The 19,801-nt window shown below is 40.4% G+C and overlaps 1 protein-coding gene across 6 annotated transcripts in view; it reads right to left on the reverse strand.

The window, feature by feature from the left end:
• Pigg (phosphatidylinositol glycan anchor biosynthesis class G) overlaps positions 1–4,172 on the reverse strand; it is a 51,078-nt gene extending 46,906 nt beyond the window's left edge. For 5 of the 6 annotated variants that reach the window (XR_007980145.1, XM_052198279.1, XM_052198281.1 and 2 more), the window contains exons 1-2: positions 3,902–4,172; positions 2,814–3,019 (exon numbers count right to left, since the gene is read on the reverse strand). Coding sequence is in view for 4 of the 6 variants with exons in the window: in XM_052198279.1 (XP_052054239.1) it covers positions 2,814–3,019; positions 3,902–4,055 (360 nt within the window). In the remaining 2 variants the exon portion in view is untranslated. Of the gene's footprint in view, positions 1–886; positions 975–2,813; positions 3,020–3,901 lie in introns of those variants that run through there. The other variant, XM_052198283.1, reaches the window with a different exon arrangement.
• Positions 4,173–19,801: the final 15,629 nt, after the last annotated feature.

A 19,801-nucleotide genomic window follows, 5' to 3' on the forward strand; every position in this document is an offset into this window, starting at 1 on the left:
CAAGCAGGGAGTTGAGGGGAGGAAGATAGGACACGGACTTTGAACCAATATATCAAACTCGATATTGAAGATTTGATTATGTAATGAACATGGTTCAGGGAATCCTTATATTGGTAAGATAGTGAAGAAGATGACAATAATAGACACAGTGCCAGTCTCAGAAGCTATGTCTTATTGACAAAGTTAATACTAACATATGTGTATAAACATTGATAACATGAACCTGTATATTCAGACCCTTTGGCAAGGTTTTACATAATATTTAAACTGCCCTTTAAATATTGCTTGTACAACAAACAAACCCTAACAATCCAACAAATCTAATATCTTTCTCTAAGTTTTTTTTTTAAAGAAGAAACTCTACTTGTATACAGTTCTCAAAGTGAACTCGGCCAAGAAAGTTAGAGGAACATCAAATCACACCTACAATATTGCACCACATAATAGATGATAGGTGTGAGACATCCTCCTATCTTCCTGATATAGAGTGGAGTCAATATTCTCCCCCACTTTTACCACAGACCCTATAAGCCACAGAAATAGTAATGAATCTTCGTAATTTGGAGTTATATCACCACCTAAAATATCAACATCCATAGGTTTGTGGTGAAAAGAACAGGAATCTTTGCAATGCCTACAGAATTCTGGTAAGAATCTTTCAGTGGCAAATGAATGCAAACTTCATTTTTAAGGTTCGAGGACTTGAACTCAGTGCTAAACATATGCTAGATGAGTGCTCTAATGTTGAGTCTTATCACTGGCTAGTTTTTAAAATGTAAATTTAAATCAACCAAACTTCCAGAAGGACAGAATTGAGGAGCTTGGCACCACCTCCCTCTGCACCCCAAGAGCAATGGAAAACCAACAAAAACTAAAAAGTACTTACTTTGAAACTTTAACTGTCACCAAAATCATGTAGTAAGTTGTATAAGCATGCTCAAGGAAACACAGTCCCTGTGGTTTTCCTATCTCCTTCTTCTCTACTTGACCTGATAATGACTCCATTACAGTTGGCTGTGACAAGTGAAAAAACCAACTTGAAATCTAAAAATGGGCTCTGGGAAGGAACATAACTATGGACAAGTTTTAAAGCCTGCATGTATTTCTGGGAATCTGGAAAGACTAAGAAATAACCAAAACTACTAGTTCTTCTGGCTGCGGTGGAGTTCCTGATTACAGTGAAAGGCAGGTCAGACTTGAAAACTACCTAGACAGTCAATTGCCCCAACACACATGAGCCTTGGGTAGATTCCTTAACGGGTGACAGGCTCAATGGAACTTTTGCTAATCATTGTCTGACCCTAAACTATTCTGGACCAGAGAAACCCACTGGAAAACTGGTTTAAAAATAAAAGAATTTTTAAAAGGACTGGAGAGATGGCTCAGTGGTTAAGAGCACTGACTGCTCTTCTAGAGGTCCTGAGTTCAATTCCCAACAACCACATGCTGGCTCACAACCATCTGCAATGGGGTCTGGTGCCCTCTTTTGGTGTATCTGAAGAGAGTAACGGTGGATGCATAAATAAATAAATCTTTTTAAAAAAAAGAATTTGGAGAAAAACAAAAACAAAAACTCTAGGGCCTTGAAAGACTGCTCAGTAATTAAAAGTACTTGACACTCTTGTAGACAAGCCTGCTTCAGCTCACAATCGCCTGTAACTCCAGTCCCAGTGGATACAATACTCTTCTCTGCCCTCTGTGGTGCACCTACATGCATGCAGGCAAAACACTCACACTCATAAAATGAAATAAATGTTGTATTTAATGCAGACACAGATCTCAGCACTTCCAGTCCTTTCTGCCAACATTCCCCTACTCCTACTAATAGTGCCTTTTTGAGTGTCATTTCCTCAGACAGGCTTTTAGTGCTCCATGGCCTCAGCTGCATTTCTGTCTCTCCAGCAGAATTATATGATGCTCTTTCCCTCAGGCACTCATCACAACATAACTACATGTTTCTTTGAATACTTCTCTGTCCAATGCCTTTGTACATCCATAGAGACTAAAAGCCCCCATGAAAGCAGTTTCCCCCCAAATGTATATCCATTACAGTATCAACACCTATTACTTGCTCAGTAACTAGTCTTTTTTTTTTAAATTTATTTTATTTATATGAGTACACTGTAGCTGTCTTCAGACACACCAGAAGAGGGCATCAGATCCAATTAAAGATGATTGTGAGCCACCATGTGGTTGCTGGACATTGAACTCAGGACCTCTAGAAGAGCAGTCAGTGCTCTTAACCACTGAGCCATCTCTCCAGCTCTTTTTTTTAAAATTATTATTATTTTTTAATTTAGCCATGATTCTTAGGTAAAGCACCATGCACTTCAGAACCACCCTCACCAGACTGAACAACTAATTATGTGGTAGAAGTAACAGCTCTTCAGGCCAGTTCATATTTGTTTGACCATTTTGTATAATATAATTTCAACAAATGATTTAACTCGACCAAGTTTATTTTCTTGTATATACAATTGATGAACTAGACTGAATATCTCCAAAGGCTCCCTCAAGTCTGATGAGGAAGGAACACAGTAGCCCAACAAAGAGGAAGATATCTCTTGGACTATGGTAGACGGGAAAATCAAGTTCTAAATACTTCCTCCTTTCCATGAACTTCAGCTATTTAGCAAGGGGTAAAAATGATTATATTATGGGATTCCTTCAGCAGCCCACTGCCCAGCAACACTGACAACACTGAAATATTTTCCATGTTATTAAAATAGGGTCTCCAAATAGGTTAAATAATCACTCTAAACTTTCAAAAGAGCCAAATCATGATTCATAAAATTTAAACAAGTTAAATTTACCTTGATTCGAGGCATAGTAACTGTGGGTGGCTTTGCCTCAGCCACAAAACTATGAGATGCTCCTTTTTCTACCAGATACGTTGTGTAGGGCATATACTTCACACCTTTCGACCCAAACACAAAATCATCTCTTAAAGCATCAATCAGCAGAATAACCACTTTATTGAAGAGAGGTGGTGGCAGCTTGGTCCAATTTGAACTGACTCCTAGAAGTGTTTAGAAAAGGGGAAATTAAAATTTAAACTCTATTTAGTACTCCATTACCTTCAATGTCACTTTTGTTTGTTCTTCTAGCACATATCAAATCTATTTCAGCCTGAAAGAAGGCCCATTTTTAATAACCAATGTTGTGTTAATTTTCTAAGAATCCAAACAAGACAAATGTGAAGGTTCCTTCAAGGGTTGTAACCAGCCTGCAAGTGACTACCAAGAAGGACATTTCCTGTCTAGGCTGGACAGTATGTTAACAATGAGTAGGAATCCCAGGAATGTATAGTGAACTACTCTTAGCACAGTGAAGAGTCCAGGACAGAGACGCCTCTATCTAAGAGACATACCGTTGGGACCTCTGCCTTCCTGAGCTTGGCTTAAAACCTCGTTTTGCAGGCTTTGAACCTATGGGCTTACATGTCCAGTGGCTGTGATTATGTGGACCTGTTTCACAGTAGCAGAGTTGTTAACAGGTGTTTATTTCTGTGTTGATGAGGATAGTAGGATCCTAATTCAGAGAGGCTCTAACCACTGAGGGTCGGGAGGTCTTCTCGGGGAGAGTTGTAGAAAACTGGAGGGGGTCTGAAGAAATATCACCTGTTATGTCCTATGGGTCAAAAACTGGAAACCTAAATTGGGATTGACTGAAAGTATTATTAGGAAAAGGGGTACAAATTACTGAATAGCTGCAATCAAGATGCAAAGCCAGAGTTACTCTGGGTTTACTCTATCACATAGGTCGACATGGGGCCGAAGGCTGCGAATGTCTCAAAGGTGTATGATACACAAACAACGCTAAAACAATACAAATTGTTTCGGTGGTGGGGCAGAATGAAAGCAGAAACCATCGAGAAGGGGACGGGACGGGAGGGCTATACCTGCTACGGGTTCGGGCGCTGGGGTCTCTGCACCGTGCTCTGGTCTGGCAGAGGAACGAACAGGAGCTGGGAAGAATCCCCGAATAAATATTGCGACCCCGATCACCTCAATCGCTACGCAGCTGGCAGCGAAGGCCCCGGAGCCCAGCCGCATTCTGCCCAGCCGCCGGGCGGGGTGACCCGAAACTTAGTGCAACAGCGGGTGCCACAAACCTGCACCTAGAGCCCACACCCGAACTGTCAAGATCTGCCTCCCAGCGTGCCTCGCCAGCTCCAGCGCACCGGAAATACGTCAGAGATGGCAAGGCCAGAGGTCGCTCCGTGATGACGGAACCCGCGGACAGGCTCCGGGGAGAACCTCCCGGAGACCCTGCCTACTACGGAGCCCTAAGGTCCACGAGAGTCCTCCGCACCCGCCCCGCCCGCTCAGGATTCCAAATTTCAGCTCCTTCATCCCAAGCACCTTGAGCCAGGTGCATCTGGCGCTACCCATTGTCCGTGCAGTTTTTAGCTGCTGGTGTTTCTGGTGAGGCAGAGGTATTATTAGTCCTACCTGCTTCCTCCTGGTATTATGACCCCAGTTTTGTGACAGGTCAAGACTCGTTTTGGGGTCTAGGGCAACCCTGCAGATTAAGCGATCCTGATGTGATTAGCGATGTGAATGCGCTCCCCTTTTTTGGAAAGCTGCCGTTCTCTGGAGGAAACCACTAAACCGTAGGGGTCACATGTATAAAAGGCAAGGTCTTTCCACTCTTGATGCAGTAATTTTCCTGGGCTCATGCAGTGAGACACAAGCCAGTCTTTGAACAGAGTCCACACTTGCCTTGTCTTCCTTTGTGCACAGTCGTTCTCCTTGAGGACCTTGCTTCTGTAGGTCAAAAGACCCAAACCCCTTCTCACGAACTCTGTTTTTTTAGGAAGCCAGGAACAAGATGGAGGTGTGTCTTCCAACCTTAAATATAAGAATCCTGTTTCTGATTTTGCTGCTGTTAAGTTGTATGAATTCCTTAATATCTTGGATAGCAACCTTTATATTTGATTTGTAAGCTAAATTTTCATCTAGTTCATGGGTTGTTTTCCAGAACGTTTTCCAGTTTGCCATAATCACAATTTTGGTGGCTAATTCACTTTGACTTGATATTTCTGAATGTATAAAGGAAGGGTCCAGTTTCATTCTTCTGCATGTTTTCCCAACATGAGTGGTATTAAAAATAGTATGTCCTGGATCTCTGTAAGTTCGAGGCAAGGTCCAGGACAGTGGCTACATTGAAAAACCCTGTCTCGGGAAATAAATTGTGTGTGTGTGTGTGTGTGTGTGTGTGTGTGTATCCTTCTTGAATTTGTCAGTGATTAATGACATAGCTTATTTATTTATGTTTTTATGATAATACCACAGTTTTATTAAATCAAAATATCAGTACCACAAAAGAAAGTAACACAGGAATATACATGCATATGTACATAAAATATATGTAGCAAATACTGACAAATGAAGATAGAGATAGAAAATATAAGAACAATGTGTAGACACTTTAATATCCTAGTGTTAATAATGACAGAACAACTAAGCAGAAGAGAAAAAAAACAAAAGACACAAACTCTGTTGTCCCACTAGACCCCCAACTGCAGTGTATACATATTTCTCATTTCACATAAACATGAACTTCTGAGAACAAAAGTTCCTGAATACCACCTTACAGTTAACTTCCTACAAGAATGATTAACAAATTAAAACTTGAAAGACTGAATAGAGTTTAAAGTGTTACACGTTGTTTTAGGGTTTCTTTTGCTCTTATAAAACACCACGATCAAAACATCTTTGGGAGCAAAAAGCTTGTTTGACTTAAGTATCCTAGATTACAGTCTGTCTTAGTCAATGTTCTAATGCTGTGAAGAGACACCATGATCGAAACTTATAAAAGGGAAACATTTAATTGGGGCTGGCTTACATTCAGAGGTTTAATCCATTATCATCTCAGATCCCTAACTCTAGTTTGTGTCAAGTTGAGGAAAAAAACACCCAGCCAGGACAATTGACCCTTGGCAACTTGATACACAAATACATATAATTCAACCCTGTTCCTTTATTTGTTATCCCTAAGGTGTCATATAATACTAATATTATAATATATGACATAAATAACTTTGAAACTCGGGTCTTTTTTGTTTTTTATTTTTAAGATTTATTTTATGTGTGTGAATACACTGTCACTCTCTTCAGACAGATCAGAGGAGGGCATCAGTTGTGAGCTATCATATGGTTGCTGGGAATTGAACTCAGGACTTCTAGAAGAGCAATCATTGCTCCTAACCACTGAGCCATCTCTTTAGCCCCAAACTCATGCAGTTTTAGGGTTCCATCTCTCAAAACATATTCAGTCCCTCAACTGTGTGCTCCTGTAAAATCAAAATTAAGTTGTATACTTTCTTACTCCAAGAGGAAAGAATCAGGAAATAGTCATAATAGAATGAAAAGAAACCATAATTTGACATCATAGTTTTCTGAGCTCCATAGGGCTCCATTTCTCTATCACTGCCATTCATAGCACACAGAATGTATTGCAGACTCAGGCTGGCTCTACACCTGCCTCTGTTCTTCGCGGTTGTCTCGTGATAGTAGTTCCCCCACACATACACACATATACACACCACCTCCACCATCTTTCCCTGAACCAACAGCTCTCAGAAGGGAAGCCTGTATAGGGCAGGTACTCTGGGTCCCAGGTCTCACCTGCTGCTGTAGCACGACTAATGCCAGTGGAAAGGGCAGCAGTAGCTACAGGGGCAGCAAGGGTGTGAGCCCAGCCTGCCAGGCGGGCCTAAGGTCCAGCGATGAATGCTTCAGGAAGGAAAACTCTTCCCTCAAAGTGTTACAGTTCAGTAAAACAGCCACTCAAGACTATTCTTAGTGAAATAACTTGTGCACGTTATTTCATGCGGATAGGGACTTTATAAACACTGAGGAGTAGGGTGGGGCCCAGCAGTAGATGCTTCCTGTTGGTTCAGATTGAGGTGGTAGTGATGCTCTGTTAGCATGGGGAGGGCTTCCGGTGTTTTCCCTAAGTGACTGCTGGTTGTCTTCTCAGTGGGGTTACGTGTTCCAGAGCAGGTTTTAGCAGGAATCTCATCCCACACCTGCAGTACTCAATTCTGAGTTTCACAAGGTTTAAGCATGCTCATCCTTACCAGTTCTTCTGTCTGGTGGCACAGTCCATTTGACCCACACTCTCCATCTCTTGGTTTTTCAAGACAGGCTTTCAATGTGTCCTAGCTGTCCTGCAATTGACTTGGTAGACCAGGCTGTCCTCAAACTCAGAGATCCACCTGCCTCTGCCTCTTGAGTGCAGGGATTAAAGGCATTTGCCACTACCACTTTGCTGGTACTAGTATCTCTTATATGCTGGATTATCCACTGCAACTGAGGATCCACCCTCAACAGTGGCCTTTCCTCAGGACATTCAGCCCTGCCACACAGTGCTAACCTCAGCTGCTCTTCATGACTTCTCCATGCTGTCAAAACCAACACCATCTAATTGAATCTTACACATTGCCAAGTTTGGCTGCCAGAACAAGATGCAGCTTTGGCCACCTTGCATCACAGCTTCTGTGTGCTGAAACTGAGGAAATAATCCCGGAAGATTTTACCTCAGAGATACAGGCTCTTCTTAATCACTACTAATATTTCAGCTCTAGCTAACCCTCATCAATTTTACCATTAAAGCAGTAAAGCAAAGGTTTCACTTCAGTGGTGCTTGTCTCTTGTTAATCACAGCTGATTGATTATTCTGTTCCAGCTGACCAGACACGTTAAATTCTCAGTATAAAATATTACACAAACAGCCCTGGTAGAGTCTTTGTTTCCCTCTGAAACTTCACAAGCCAAGCCTACAAGGTCTGTGCTTCAACAGTCTGTTTTTAAGTTCCCACAAAATAGCCCGTGAAGATTTGAATACCTGATGACTTTTTCAACAAAAGTTCCCAAATCTTTCACAATCCAATCTAACTAAATGGAAGAACTGTCATAGTAATACTCCACCCCTGGTATCAATTCTCTCTTAGTTAGGGTTTCTACTGCTGTGGTAAAACACTGTCTTAGCTTAGGTTTTATTGCTGTGAAGAGAAACCATGGACCAAAGCAACCCTTAGACAGCATTTAATTGGGACTGGCTTACAGTTTCGGAGAGTCAGTCAATTAATTATCATCATGGCAGGAAGTATGGCAGCATACAGGCAGAAATTACGCTGGAGGAGCCAAGAGTTCTACAACTTTCTCTGAAGACAGTCAAACGGAGACTGGCTTCTCTGTACTGGGTGGAGCTTGAGTCCTAGAAGCCCCCCTCAAAGCCTGCCTACTTACTGATGCATTTCCTCCAACAAGGCCACACACTTACTTCCACAAGGCCACATCTCCCAATAGTGCCACTCCCTGGAGCAATCTGATTCAAACCACTACAAACACTATGATCAAAATCAACTTGGGAAGACAGGATTCGTTTCTTTTTACTCTTTTAGGTAATAGTTCATCTCTTAAGGAATTCAAGGCAAGAACCCAAGCAGGGCAGGAATCTGGAGGCTAGAACTGAAGTAAAGGCCATGGAGGAATGCTGTTTACTGGCTTGTTCTCTCTGGATCACTAATTCTGATTTCTTACACACCCAGAGATGGCCCCACTCACAGTGGGCTGAACCATCCATATCAATCATTAATCAAGAAAATGTACTTCATTTTCAGGTGGTGTACTACATACAGGGCGGTGGTGGCGCGCACCTGTAATCCCAGCACTTGGGAGGCAGAGGCAGGCGGATTTCTGAGTTTGAGGCCAGCCTGGTCTACAGTGTGAGTTTCAGGACAGCCAGGGTTATACAGAGAAACCCTGTCTCGAAAAACCAATAATAATAATAATAATAATAATAATAAATTAAAAAATGTACTAAATGTACTACAGACTGCTTACAGGCAATCTTGATGGAACCATTTTCTCAGTTTAGCTCCCTTTTCCCAGATATTTCTAGTTTGAGTCAAGTTGACATAACCAACCAGAATACAAGTCCATAGCCATATTACCTTGTGTCATATTACCTTGTGAAATAAGGTGTGGATGGTCTTAGATATTAGAACCCAATAAAATAGGTTTTACACACACACACACACACACACACATAGGTATGTGGATTTTGGAGTAACTCAAATATGTTTTCCCAAGCCATTGGTCATTCAAATTTAGCTTTAAAATACTCTTTAAGGCAAGTATTGTCTTTATTGGAATTTTTTGTTAACATCTTTATGCTGCACCATTAAACAAACCAGAATATACATAAATATATATGAGAAAATATGTATGAGAATAACTGAGAAAAATAATGTACAGTATGTACTCCAATCACAAGGAGCCAATCTTAGAAATAATAGGACAAATATATTTAGGAAACTGTTCCTGTCAGGAATGTGAGACCCTATCTTTTTAAAAAGACATCAGTAAATTCATTGAAATTATTGAAAATGAAAACATACAAAATTAGTGGATAGGGTAGTGATCTGGGAAAGACATGTGCTCAAAAGCCTGCTCTATTCTTTGGAGTTGAAAGGATAGAAAATACAGCCTAACTCTCTAATGACTCCAAGAAGTCAGAAGTTTAAAATGCTTTCTCACTCCAAAGAAGCTCTTCCAGCCTTCTAAGGAGCCCCAAATACTTCATATTCCAGAGTCTGCTCTTTGTTAGAAACTAGGTGAAAGGTCGCATTCCAGAGACTGCCCTTTGTTAAGAGCTAGGCAAAAAGGCCTTAATTAGGAGATCCTGGCCCTGTAAGGTAACTGGAAATGAGCTAATTATCTGCTTATCTTGCTTCTGTAAACTGCTTATGCCATTACCCCCACCCAGGAGTTTACACAGCTATAGACCTCAAAGAAAATAGGAAACTAATTGGTCCACAGAGGGCTCCGATAATTTAAACTGATTGGCCTAAAAACTATGGAGTGGTACAAATCGATTGGATCGCACTATGCGGGCTCTTGATGCTAAGGAATGATTGGTTTGTGATTCGTGGGCTTTGTTGTAAACTTATAAAAGCTGTCCCAATTCTGCACTCAGGGTCCCACAGTCTTCCACCCCTGCGCGGTGTAAGACTGTGGACCCCAGAGTCTCTGGAATAAAAATCCTCTTGTTATTAGATCAAGACCGTTTCTCACGAGTGATATGGGTGTCGCTTCTGAGGCATGTGGTGCTGGGGCGCCCTCGGTTTTTTTCGGGTCTTAGAGTGACTTTCTCTCTTTTTTTTTCCTTCCTTTTTTCTACCATAACTAAGAGATACATATTTTTTTAAACTTTTTTTAATTTATTTTTTTCAAGACAAGGTCTCTCTGTATAGCCTTGACTGTCCTGGAACTCACTCTGTAGACCAGGCTGGCCTCAAACTCAGAAATCAGCCTGCCTCTGCCTCCCAATGTAAGACCCCAAGAACCGAGGGTGCCCCAGCACCCCACACCCTGGAAGGCGACACCCAAATCACTCGAGAGAAACGGTCTCGATGCAATAGCATGAGGATTTCTTTATTCCAGAATTCTGGGTTCCATAGCCATGCACCATGCAGGGTCAGAGGACTATGGACCACGAGTGCCGAATTGAGACAGCTTTTATAAGTTTACGACAGAGCCCGCGAATCACAAGCCAATCATTTCTTAGCATGGAGAGCCCTCGAAATGCGAGCCAATTGATTTGTACCACACCATAGTTTTTAGGCCAATCAGTTTAAATTATCAGAGCCCGCGCTCAGTGGACCAATTAGTTTCCTATAATGTCTACAGCTGCGTGAACTCCTGCTTAGGGGTAATGGCGTAAGTTTACAGAAGATAAGCTTAGCCCGTTTCCAGTTACCCTATGGGGCCAGGATCACCTATTCAAGGCCTTTCTGCTAGGTTTAAACAAAGGGCGGGCTCTGGAATGTGACCTTTTACCTAGTTTCTAACAAAGCGAGATAGCATTTTAAACTACTAATTTCTTGGGGTCATTAGAATTCGGCTGTATTATTTTCTATCCTTTCACCAAGTGCTGGGATTACAGGCATACGCTACCACCGCCCTGCCTAAAATACATAATTTAAACAGATCTAGAACTTTGAGATAGAAGCAGTAATTTAAAATCTACACACACACACACTCAGAATACCCATGATATAACTCACAGACCATGTGAAACCCAAGAAGAAAGAGGACCACACCTAAGTGTGGATGCTACAGTCCTACTCAGACTGGGAGTGTGAGGGGCGTGGAATCTAGAGGGGAAGAGGGAGAGAAGGGAGGGGAAGGAGGACCAGGTCAGATATGGGAGGAAATGGGGAAGAAGTAGAGAGAGGGTCAGGAATTTGAAAAGAGGAGAGTAACAGTGGGGCGGGGCAACTGGGGATAACCACTAGAAAGTCCTCCGGTTTGTCAGGTGTTTTGGTCCTCCTGTTCGATTTCTGCAGATTACACCAGAAATGCAGGTTTTAAAATATTAACTTGCTGACCCATATGGAAATTTCCCAAGTTTGCTATAACCACAACACATAGCCTGCATTCCTAAACATGGTGCTCTAACTCTGACCTGCTGTGGTGGTTAAGAGTCTGAGAGATCTTGCTAAGAGCTTGTAATAAAGACTCTTATGTATTTTACATCAGCATTGGCTCCTGGGTGGTCTTTGGGTACCTGCAACTTGAGCATAACAAATAACACATCTACAAGATCATTCACCATGTTCATATCAGCTTGATCCAGAGATCCATGGATCATTAATTATAGGTAAATCAATGAATGTAGTCGTGTACTCTACCACATAAATAGACATAGAAACCTCTTGATCATTTCTGTGAATAAAGAAAAATCTTTGATAAAATCCCAAATCATTTCACTAGAAAAGTCCTGGAGAATTTAGGGATACAGGTGACCTACTTCAACATAACAAAGGCAATATATTACAAGCCCACAGTTGCCAAGGGCTATGCAGGAGCAATGACAAACGGCTTTAGAATTCATGGAATGTGGCCCAACCTTTGGATGAGGTGTCTCAGACAGGAATGGCTCTGAGGAGTAAGTGCCCTGAGGACTTCATGCTGCAGTGCAGTTCTGCTCTGCTTGCTGAGCTCACTTCCCTCTTAATCTAAGAGCTGTGTGAAAACTGCAGGGAGCTTCCAGCCCCTCACTGGGCAGCATCTCTGACCCTCACAATAATAGTACTTGATCGCTTTCAGGCAATCCTTCTGGAGCAGATGAATGAATGATTCAGTCACCACTCTGGGAAAGAACTTAGAAATATGGATGGTCATCAATGACCACCAACCACCCTTACTTAGAAAGCATTTGGAATAATAAAATTGTTAGTGACACTAAGTTAAGATGCTTTTGCTACTGGCTTTAATGTAGAAAAATCTTAAGGAACAATTTGAAGCTCAGAAAGGCACACTCTTTTATCTATTTATTTTTTATTTTTTGTGTTTTTTGGATTTGGTTTTTTCGAGACAGGGTTTCTCTGTATAGCCCTGAGTGTCCTGGAACTCACTCTGTAGAGCAGGCTGGCCTCGAACTCAGAAAGCCACCTGCCTCTGCCTCCCAGAGTGCTGGGATTACAGGCGTGCACCACCACGCCCGGCAAGCTAGGGATTTTTTATGGGAACAAGAACAACAGCAGCACTGGCTGACAAGACTCTCAATGAGGCTGGACTCACGATGATTGATTTCTTTTTTCTTTTCTTTCTTTTTTTCTTTCTTTCTTTCTTTCTTTCTTTCTTTCTTTCTTTCTTTCTTTTTTTTTTTTTTTTTTTTTTGAGACAGGGCTTCTCTGTGTACCCCTGGCTGTCCTGGAACTCACTTTGTACACCAGGCTGGCCTAGAACTCAGAAATCTGCCTGCCTCTGCCTCCCAAGTGCTGGGATTAAAGGCGTGCACCACCACAGTGCTGGATGATTGATTTCTTATTCTCATTTCTTCCCTCATCTTTCTGTTAAGATTTAGTAAAATTTGCTGATAAATATATTATGCTAATATATCTATCAGTAGAAATGACTGATTGTCTTTTTATTCAAAAGTTTAGAATTGTGTGAAATGCTTGGAGCTTGCCTGTTGGAGCTTTGTTCCATCATCCAATATATATGAATATTTATATGTATGTATGTATCCATGTATGTATGTATTTAGTCTTTAACATCCTTGACATACAGCCATCATCATGCTACATGCTACATGGAGAAAAGCTTGAAGCATTTTTAACAGAATTAGGAACATGACAAAGATGCTGGCTCTCTCCACTCTGTTCAACACAGTGCTTTAAGTCTTAGCTAGAACAATGAGATAATGAATGAGGATAAAGGGAATAAGAACACGGAAATGGTGACACTGGTGCTATCTAGGCTTTTATCTCTGGCACTGCTGGAAGACCTATTCTCAGATTTACCTTATTTATTTATTTATTTATTTATTTATTTATTTATTTATTTATTTATTTATTTATTTGGTTTTTTGAGACAGGGTTTCTCTGTGTAGCCCTGGCTGTCCTGGAACTCACTCTGTAAACCAGGCTGGCCTCGAACTCAGAAATCCACCTGCCTCTGCCTCCCAAGTATTGGGATTAAAGGCGTGAGCCACCACTGCCTAGCAAATCCTGAAACTTGAAACTTGAGCTTTTTATTCCGTAGGGTGGAGCTTGGCTACCTGTGTCTGGAGGAGCTGGGTCCAGCTATTTGCAGTTAAAGTATTCAATGGGCAGAGCCTAGACATTGAAAGAACAATATTAGGGCCTGTTACACAATTACAGTGTTCATGGTAGAGAGAAGAGGCTAGGGAGATAGAACAGAGAAATAAGGCTAGAGGTATTAATATTTCTCAAGATCAGCTATCATATGCAGAAGCCCAGATGCAAGTTGTATATAATGAAACAGCCTTGGCCTTATGTCACACAGCAACTTTAAATGCTTGAGACAGGGTGAAGAAACAGGAAAAGGACTTGAACCATTTACTCAGATTATGCAAGAACCAAAAGATATGTTCACTGATTTTTTTTTTTACAAAGATTGACTTTAGCTATAGAAAGAAATGTATCCGATCCAATAGTTAGGAAAGAACTAATTGAATCTTTAGCTTTTGAAAATGCTAATTCTGAATGCAAATAGGTGATCAGGCCCATTAAGACAAGATCAGCACCAATAGAAGAATGAATTAGAAATACAGTTGGCATTGGATCTCATTCATATGATATGACTTTATTAGGATAAGTGATCAAAAAAGGTTTTGGAAAAACACAAAGAGCAAGTGGTAAGCAAGATCATTTAAAAAAGAGTTGTAAACAGAGACAGAATAGTTCCAAAAGAAGGGCCTCATCCTTCTGGGATATGCAAAAGGAGTGGCAAAGGCCAACACTGGACTAATGAATGTAGACCAACAAGGGACAAACAATGTAACCTCTTGTCAGGAAACTCCCAGAAGTGGGTGGTTCTTATAGGCTTCAATATTAAATTCAGATCAGTCATTTTAAGTCAGCAGTGGAGATACTCATCCACACAACAATTAAAGTATGCTGTTATGGATATAAACTTTAAACCAGATATCAAGGTCAGTGAAGATTCGATAAAACTCAGGAGAGATCAAGAAACAATTAGAGCCAGGTGGTGGCGGTGCATGCCTTTAATCCCAACACTTGGGAGGCAGAGGCAAGGGGATTTCTGAGTTCGAGGCCAGCCTGATCTACAGAGTGAGTTCCAGGACAGCCAGGGCTACACAGAAAAACCATCTTGAAAATCCAAAAAAAAAAAAAAAAGAAAGAAAGAAAGAAAGAAAGAAACAATAGAAGTTGGCAAACTAAATTATCAGAGGCCAAAACTAAAGGTGTTTGTAAATAATACTGAAACTGAAGATTTGGTAGGCACTGGAGCAGATATAACAATACCACCACAACCTTGGCCTCAAAATTAGCCTCTTCAGAAGGTAGATATACAATTTCTAGGGGTTGGAAGTTTATCCAAGATAAAGAAAAGCACAAAATGATTTAAATGTATAAGGCATGAAGGTCAATAGGAAAATTAATGCCATGTATGACTAATATAGCGGTGACTTTATAGAAAGAGATCTGTTGTAACAATGAGAGGCGCAGATTACCATTCCTTCAACCTAAGAGACAAGCTCTAAGAGTTGTTTCTGAGGAAGGTGTTAAAAAAATATCAGTCGGGCGGTGGTGGAGCACGCCTGTAATCCCAGCACTTGGGAGGCAGAGGCAGGTGAATTTCTGAATTCAAGGCCAGCCTGGTCTACAGAGTGAGTTCCAGGACAGTCAGTGCTACACAGAAAAACCCTGTCTCTAAAAACAAAAAAAAACAAAAAACAAAAAAAATATCAAATATTATCAAGAACAGTCACAAGCTGCCCAAGTTGTCCATAAACAGGACATAGCAGAGACTGGCTCTTCAACCGTAAATGGAGGAGACACTGCTAACAAAACAAGAGTAGCCCTTTCACTAAGGTAGTTGACTGACCAACCTGTTTGGATAGAACAATGGCCTATAAGGAAGAACAATTGCCAGCACTAAAATAGCTAATGCAAGAACTAATGGAGATGCAACACCACCCTTGGAGCCCACCAGCCCTTGGAATTCTGTATTTGTCATTAAAAAGAAATCTAGCAAATGGATGATGTTGACATATGAGAACAATCAGTAGAATTATTTAGCCAATGGGCTCTTCACAGCATGGAATCCCATAAAAGGCATGGCTTATTATAGTGATTGATTTAAGAGATTGTTTCTCTATCAAGAACAAGATAGAGAAAAGTTTGCTTCCTTGATACCTACATATAATAATGGTTGTTGAATAAAGATATTATTGGAAAGTGTTGCTACCAGGGATGTTGAATAGCTCTACCTTATGCTGAATTTTGTACAACAGCCTTTTTAACTAATTTTTAAGTAATTTCCTCAATCCATAATTTATTATTTTGTTGTTGTTTTTTGGATTTGATTTTTTTTTTTTTTTTTGAGACAGGGTTTCTCTGTATAGCCCTGGCTGTCCTGGAGCTCACTCTGTAGACCAGGCTGGCCTCAAACTCAGAAATCCGCCTGCCTCTGCCTCCCCGAGTTCTGGGATTACAGGTGTGCGCCACCACCGCCTGGCCCATAATTTACTATTATATGGATGATATTTTGCTGGCTGGTTCAAATGGAGATACTCTTAGAAAAAAATGTTTAATGAAGTAAAGAGAATTTTGCCTTGTTAGGGATTACAAATTGCTCCTGAAAGAATACAAAGAGGAGATTCCTTTTGTTTTCTATGCTATAAGAGGAGATAGAGGAATAATAGGATAAATGGGTCATTTACTGAATCTGCTTTTAGACAAAAGAACATCAACAAGACAAATAATTTTACATTAGTATAGACCAGCTGCTACACTTTGGCTGCTCTCTGCTCTTTTCAGGATGCTTGTCTTGTCTGAGCCTCTCCTAAGCAGCTCAACTGTTCTGAAATGACTCTCAGCCATATATGTATTGCTTATATATGCTTGGTGAGGGAGGGGCCTAGTGAATCTGGTCAGTTTCAGGGATTGCCGGGAAGCAATTCTGAGTTGTTTACTTCCTATCTTCATGACATTCCTGAAAGACATGGAATACAGTACACTAATTCCTACAGTAAAGCTGGAGATAGTACTCTTGAGAATGTAATCCTCAATTATAGTCATAAATAAGAACCTACAGTGACTAGATCATGTTCTCCACTTACCTGAACGTAAGCTTATTGAAAAACAGGGTTCTTATGATTTAAAGTTTTTGGCTTTTTATGAGACTGGTATCACTGTAGCCTGGGTTGGCTTGCAACTATGTAGTTCAGTTTAGCCCTGAACTCATAGTGATCCTCCTGCCTCAATCAGTCTCAGGAAGTGGAATTCCAAATTTGACCCTCCTGGCCCAATTGGCCTCCATTTTAAGGAAAAAAGTAGTCAAAAATGGTGGCACACATCTGTAATCTCAGCACTTATAAGGGTAGAAGAGAGAAGTAAACTGAATCCCCTTTCTTTCTTCCCATAGGGGCATGTGTAGCAGCTTATAGGTGCTGTCACAGTGAAAGTGAGAAAGTGATACTAGAAGGGGTGTTAACCATTAGCTCTAAGCTAAGAATATTGAAAAATATAACACACAAGACAGCCTCCCAGCCCCCCACCCAAAAAAAGTTCCAAATGTTAATGCTGAACCTGATAAAATCTTGTTCTAGAGCTGCTTTATTATTATTATTATCATTAATTTATGCAGAGTTATAAGACCTCACTGCTGCAGAATATTTGATCACAATGTGAACCCCGAGACTCTGTTATTTACTGAAAAAAATTCCTTTTTTCTAGTTGTGTGGCTCAGCCCTTAGCCATATCTTTAATCTCTCTGGTTGTGAAACAGACATGCCCTTAGTACACACCTTTAATCCAAAGTAATAAAGGTAAAGTTAGTTTGTAAAAGGAAGCAGCCATGTTTGAAAGTGATGTCTAACTGAGAGGCAGACTAAGTGATGAATCAGAGAAAGATTTGACTGAGTAGTACACACCCAACTCTAATGAGAAGGGGAAAGGGAAGCTACTTAAGAGAGCAGTGCAGAGAGGGGAAAAGAAAGAAGAGGTGGTTTTACCCAGAGAGCTTTAGAGACAGGTTGAAGAGAGAACAAATTAGACATGGGTAAAGACAGAACAAGCCAGAAAATGAGGAGCCAGAAGATGAGAACATATTATTAAACTTAGTATGAAGAAGAGGTGGAAGAGGAAGAGGAGGAGAGGAAGGGGCGAGAAAGAAGGGGAGAGGGAGAAAGAGGACAGATTGAATCAGGGTAAAGAGCTAGCATGGAGAGAAGTTTTAAGCCAGAACCGCTGAGTTGATCAGCCAGCCAGAGCACAGAAAGAACTAGAAAGGGTGAGTGTATTCAGCAGTAAGTCTCTGAGGCTGAAAACACTGTAAGCCTAGACTTGACTGTATGAAGGCTAGAAGCTTCTAAGACTACGGCTAAGTTTGCAGAGGCAATAAGCCTCTAAGAGAACAATTGCTACAAGAGAATAAAAAATACTTTTACACCTCATTTTACTTTAAGAATTCAGGTAGGGGCCAATGCTGGCTGAGATAAAAGGCCATTTATTCGGCTATCTCTCTTCACCTTAACCATTCTTGGTCTGTGAGCCAGAGCAAGGAGGATAAGGGATGGACAGGACTTAGAGCCCACAGACAGAGGAGACAAAGAGTAAAGGTGGAATAGAAGTGTCTTTGCTGTCTAGATTGAGTAATTCTTTTTGACAGTCATTTGGGTTGGTTATTTGGACCATTTAGAGTTCAACATAAGGAAATAGCCATGTTTAAATAGTTATAAGAAATTTAAGAAATTATTTCACATTTTCCTACAACTCAAAATATTACCTAAGATTTGCATTTCTTTTGAAGAGTAATAATCTAGTGAGTGCTTAATACTGCTATGCTAGTAAGAACAAATGCCTTAAATAATTTAAAAAATTTTATTACTATGTGTATGCATATGTTACACATGTGGAGATCAGAGGACACCTTAGAGAAGTTGGTTTTCTCCGCCTTTCCATTGGTTCCAGGGATTGCATATCAGCAGGCATGCATGGTGCCCAAGGAGGTCAGGTATCACATTCCCTGGAACAGGAGTTAAGGATGGTTGTGAGCCACCATTATGAATGCTGGGAATGAAGTGAGGTTCTCTTAACTGCTGAGTCATCACTCCAACTCACACTTTTGCTTTTTTTCTCTTATAGGATGTTAAATAACAAAGACCTACTTTAGAAGTAGAATTTATTTACTATAATTGAAGTATTTCAAAATATATTTTCAGGTTGCTAAACCATGATAGGGTAATTCATTATTAAGGTCTTCATTAAAATGGTGCCTAATTATAAGCAGTCTGCAAACTATCTGACAATACATACTAATCTGAAATATGTACAAGTTGTTATTCAGCATTCTCATTCTTAGATATATATTCAACAGAAGTGTATGCATACATACACCAAGAGACAAGAATGTTGTCCAAAGCACTATTTATAATAGTCCAGAACTAGGAAATTCTCGAATGCCGATCAACAGTAATATCAGTAACAACTTCTGGAAGTTATTTTAAAAAATACAGATGGAATAATACATAACAATGAGAATGAAACAACTACACAGGACAACATGGGTGAATTTTAACTCTGAGAGGTTGAACAATGGCTTCCAAGGATATCCCAGGTTCTAATCTGTAGATTAGGATATCACTTGTAAATATCACTTTATCTGAGAAAAGACTTTGCATATGTAATTAAGAATCTTGTGGAAAAAAAAAGAATCTTGTGACTGGAGAATCATCTTGGTATATAAAGAGGTAAAGGAAGATTTAACTATAAAAACAGAACCTGTAGTGGAGACAAAATCAGGCTTTGGATACGGAGAAGGGGCCATTAGTAAAGAATAAGGAAGTTAGAAGTTGAAAGACTCCCATCACCTACCTGTAGAAGGAACCAGTTCTGCTGGTAACTTGATTTTGAAGTAATAAAACTTTTTTTAAGTCATTAAGTACTTGCTATAGGTAAAAGGCAACATTCACAAACATGAAAAATAAAAAGGGCAGAATACCTATAGCTGCATTCACCTAAAATTTTTTTCAAGGCAAAAATAATTTATCGTTGAGAGGAAAGGACTTTTTTTTTTGGTCTGGGTTTTTTTTTGTTTTGTTTTGTTTTTTTGAAAGGACTGTTTAAAACAGGTAGAAACCAGGCAGGCAGGATGGTGCACACCCTTAATCACAGCAGTAGTAAGGCAGATGCAAACTGCTCTCTTGTAGGTCAATACTGGGCTATATACTGAGACCATGTCTAAATAAAAAATAAATAAATAAAGTTCTGAGGCGGAAAGATGGCTCC

This window comes from Apodemus sylvaticus, chromosome 11 (assembly GCF_947179515.1).
Source record: "Apodemus sylvaticus chromosome 11, mApoSyl1.1, whole genome shotgun sequence".
NCBI classification, from domain to species: Eukaryota; Metazoa; Chordata; class Mammalia; order Rodentia; family Muridae; genus Apodemus; species Apodemus sylvaticus.